The sequence below is a fragment of the Cenococcum geophilum genome, assembly GCF_001692895.1.
Source record: "Cenococcum geophilum 1.58 unplaced genomic scaffold K441scaffold_3, whole genome shotgun sequence".
In the NCBI taxonomy this organism is placed as follows: Eukaryota; Fungi; Ascomycota; class Dothideomycetes; order Gloniales; family Gloniaceae; genus Cenococcum; species Cenococcum geophilum.
The window spans coordinates 730990-735567 of record NW_027137561.1 but is presented as its reverse complement, the minus strand read 5'-3'; the positions used below and the strand labels follow the sequence as shown (position 1 = coordinate 735567).

General features: G+C 48.8%; 1 protein-coding gene across 1 annotated transcript; it reads right to left on the bottom strand.

Annotated features, from left to right (window-relative positions):
• Window positions 1-2315: 2315 nt before the first annotated feature.
• On the bottom strand, window positions 2316-4031 carry K441DRAFT_673186 (uncharacterized protein; the record flags this gene model as incomplete). The annotated part of the gene is made up of 1 exon (XM_067650626.1): window positions 2316-4031. One exon carries the CDS (start codon window positions 4029-4031, stop codon window positions 2316-2318), a length of 1716 nt encoding a protein of 571 aa, XP_067509126.1.
• Window positions 4032-4578: the final 547 nt, after the last annotated feature.

Sequence of the window (4578 nt, the reverse complement as noted above, 5' to 3'; positions counted from 1 at the left end):
CGCCTTGAACAATCTGATGACAAACACGGAACGATCTGAGTCCAGCTGGCGCGCCCAATCAATGGCCTTGCGAAGCACAATATCCTTCTCCTTCATTAACTCTAGGTCTTCATAAGAAGACGCCCTCGAGCCGGTGGACACATGATCGAACACGCTATGTTGCCCCAGCATGACCTGCCATGCAAGAAGCCCATAGGAGTACAAGTCAGTACTCGGAACAAGGTCTCTTGATACGCTTTTGCCTATGGTTTCTGGAGCTTTCCAAGCCTGTGTACCACCAACATAGACATTTTCCTCATTTTCCAGGAGAGAATATCCAAAATCAGCGAGCTTGGCAATGAAGCGCCGTTTTGAGTGTTTGAAAATCAAGATGTTGTCTGGCTTGACATCTCCTTGAGCGATGCCACATTTATGTAGCGCTTCAAGGCCCAAAGCTATGTCGTGGAGAAGAGAGAGTTTAGTCTTTAATGGAATATCTTCTTTGCTGCGGAGCAGGTCGGAAAGTGTGCCATACTCTGCAAACTCTAGGAGTAGGCATGGGACCACAACACCAGGAGAGTCTAAACTGTGCTGCCATGCAATGCCTTTGAGCTGGACGATATTCTCATGGTTGGCAAGTGGTGGATGGATGAGCAAACGCAGCTCAAGAATGGCCATGGCAAGGCGTTTTTCGTCATATGCTTCACCTGGTCGCTGCAGTATGGGCATCTTTGAGACCAAGGTCTGCGAAGTCGGTAACCCGAGAGTTGTAATCCAATAATGATGTGCTCGTTTGTACACCGAAACCCGGAAAGAAGCGCCAGTACCCAGCCAAACCTCGTTGGCATAGTTCACGTTCTTGCGGAAGTAATGGGTCAGAGAGAAAGTGTTGGCCAGGGTGAACACAGATAGCAGCACAAATGAAGTGAAGGACGACGGTATCTTGCTTGCTGACGTGAAAGTCCGTAGGATTTCGGATGCAGAATGTTGGTCAAGGCTCTCGGGTTTGATGTTGTCATTCTTTGAGTAGTTGATGCGAGCCGGAACGCGGTCTGATCTCTTGACCTGCATCACACCAGGTGGAGGTGGCGCCGTGGAGGCGGAAGGCCAGTCCATGACCAGTGAGACCAGTTGGGGACAAATGAAGAGGTACTCTTCGTGAAATATCAGTGTTGTCGATACCAGGTCATTGGGAAGGCGGCTTTATTGAATCATTCGAAAAACCGCAGAGATTTCAGGGGTTGCAAGGTCGGCGGAATTTGCCGCGTGCCTCTGTGGTGGCGGAGCAAATACACATGCCCCTATTCGTCTCTTACCCTCGCTAAGGGGCAGTCATGGCTTGCAGAAAATTGGTTTGAAATTATAGCTACCCGAGTATTCGACCGAGAGTCGTGCGTGAAACCGAGCCAGTAGGTTAACAGCAGCAAGCACTTCGGTCCTGCAAACCTTACGACATCATGTTCCGGGTAAAAAGGGGGGGGTCGGAAGTGGTGGGAACAAGCCGAAGAGCATGGATAGTTGGTAGAGAACGACTGTGGCTTGTAGTATGAAAAAGTGAAGAGCGACGAGCGAAAGAGTGACCGTGAGGGGTAGCACTAATTAGACGAAGACGGGTGCACGAATGGTTGTGGGCAAGAGCAGACAGGGCTGCCAAGAATGGAGATTTCATTGTGTGTTTTTAAAAGGGACCATGATCCTAGAAGTTTTCCTACCTCTTCGTGATTATCTGTCAACCGATAAAACACGTCCTATTTGGCTTCGCCAAGGGGACCGGTCTTTTTGAGCCAATTGGGCGTCGACATTATCTCATGCTAGTATCTTTACAAACAACGAAAGATATTCTTTCCGTGCTGTCTGAGTTATCTAATGGCACATCTTTACCACAAGCCTCTTCTGCTCAGAGGCTTCCAGTATCCAACCAGGAATTCAACCTTCCATTAACGCCCACTTGACAGGCACATATTACGTCAGAAAATTCACTAGCAGAGTAGGGGTTAAGCTCTAGATTTGAGAAAGAAAGTCCTATGTAGAAGTGAGAATTGGAATAGACAGAGCATGTTACAGAGAATAAGCGGTATAAGTACCATCTGCTCAACTAATGTGATGATGCCACCGTGATCTGAGAGACGATAGGTAGATTCGGTATCAGAACGACAAGATAGGAGTGCATCATAACTCAACGCTCCCATATTAGGAGAACCCCAAGTTCGGGCAACTCCTGGGTGAAGCGAACTCTAGATCCACTACGGCTGGGACTTAAAAACTTAGCCTTGCAAGTTATTGTTCTTTTTGTGAGATGAGAAATGGCCTTGGGAGCCTATTCTTCGATTCAGACTCTAAACCTTGCAAGTTTCTAACTTCTGAACTATACTACGAAAGAATGCAGCCAGTTCTTCCCGATCGTCCAAATCAGTCTCAGTCGAATCTTGTGAGCTAAATGATCCGCTGATACATGCCTTGGCGACTTCACAATACGTGTCACCCATCCTGAACTTTACTTGGGCGAGGATTCCAGAGCCTTCTGACAATACTACATCCTGCAGACGTCGTAGCTGATAGTTCGAACAATTTGCCAGATCGATCACTCCGTTGAATATCCTTGACAAAGGATACCAATATGCTAGCTCAAGCAAGACCATGCCTAACGAGTAGACGTCGAAACGACCACGGAATCGGCTGCGACGAGTTTCCCCCAGTGTCTCTGGGTGTCGATACATATCGGCCTCCCGGTTATTCGGAGCTTGCTCTGTTATCTCGTTGTTACAATCAATCCGAGCCAGTTGGTAGCCCATGACGTAGGGAAATGATAAGGTTGGCAAATCCGGAGTAGGTAAGAAAAACACGATGTTCTCGGACCGTAGATTTTTATGCAGCCACCCGGCAGAGTGGAGATACAGAACGGTGTTTGCAAGCTCTACTGCCAGACTGAAGCGAGTTGTAAGTGATGGGATGATAGAGTTGTTTTGCAGAAGATCTTGCAGTGTACTGGTCGATGGTGTGCCCTGCGTGGTGGCAGGGTATCGATAGAGGAAGCAGTACCGGGACTTCTGGATGTCATTGAAATACCCAAGACAGCGGAGGGAGTGGAAGCATTCGGGGCAATCGGAACCCAGAAAGGCGCTCAATGATTTAGCTCGGGTTTGGAGCCAGCTTGCTGCAACGTCTTTTGGCTCATACTCTTTGAATTCCAGGTACACTCTCTGTCCGTTGAATACACCTAACCCACGGTTGCCATTCGTCCTGACGACTCTGATCGTCCTCTCCTGGTCGGGAGAAAGAAGTAAGCCGAGCGAATTCAAAGAGGCAGGCCCGGATGTTTGATTCCCCGTACTTTCCGATTCGAGCACAATTCCTCTGCCGACGGCAATGGACGAAACGATCGAGTTATCACCGTACAGGGCAGACGCCGCGACTCGCAGAGGTCCAAGTGCGGAAATATTCCGAATGGTGTTGACGAGCTCACAATGTAAAAGGGACATATCGCGTGCGATAGCGCGCTGGTTGGCAGAGTCAAGCAAGCCCTCGAGCTTCTGAATGAGCGTGCCTATGTCCCTAGCAAGATTCACAAAACGATCTTTGTCCAGACTTGCCCATCGTATGCGCTTGATCAAGCCTCGAGCCCCAGGGAGTTTCTGGTTCTCGAGAATGCTATCTTGGACCCGTAAAATCTTGGGAGCATCAAGGAACCCAAGTTCAGCCGGCATCGTATCAGGCCTCGCCTCCGCGGTTCCAGATGAAGCTGAGTCGATGGTATCAGAAGGAACATATTCCAAACCGTACCGCGTTTTGAGGACCGTCACATCAGATAGCAGGGTACGGATTGTAGATAGCGTCTCGTTGATAAGTGCTTCGTTCAAGCGTTCATCTAGGCGACCATCGAGGATTCCGGCATTTTGTGCCCAAGTTCGTAATCGGAACTCATCTAATTTCAACATACAACGGAACACAGCAGCATCCGGGCCAAAAATTTTGGCATCGACCACCAGCGAGAATGCTGCCAGGCAGCCTTTGAATAGCTGTAGTGACAATGATATGGGCCCGAATACATCCATGGGTCGGTGATCGTCCGGTCTCAAATGAGCGACGAGAATACTGTGGGCGTTATAATTAGTCAGACGCTGGGGACTAGAAGTGCGAGGTAAAATGAAGACAAGACTGGAGGAGATAGAAGTAATTTTCGAAGAAATGAAGATTCTGTAAATGAGAGGGGGCTGTTTTCACCAGTTCACCTGGCGCACTTGGTCGAGCTGTGTGGAGGTGTGCAGCTGCGGCTTAAGGGTTGGAATATTCTAGAGATGATCTTGGCATTCCAATGCACATGACAAAAGGGTGAATTAAGACCCTCCCATCACATATAGTTCTTTGGCTTTCAACCTCATGGTGCCATTCGTGGCCCTTGTATTCCTTAGAACTTCCATTAGTTGCACCCTACCATCTGGCAGCTTTGGACAAATCACGTGCTCTGAAATGAAACAGTTTTGGGCAGATGCAGGTTTTCCGGCTCTGAGGAAAGCAACACGCTGATTTTCGCAGCCGCTGTCCCTAACTCTGCTCCTAGTTAACCTCACCTGGCTAAAAGCTCGGCTCACGTGTCCGATA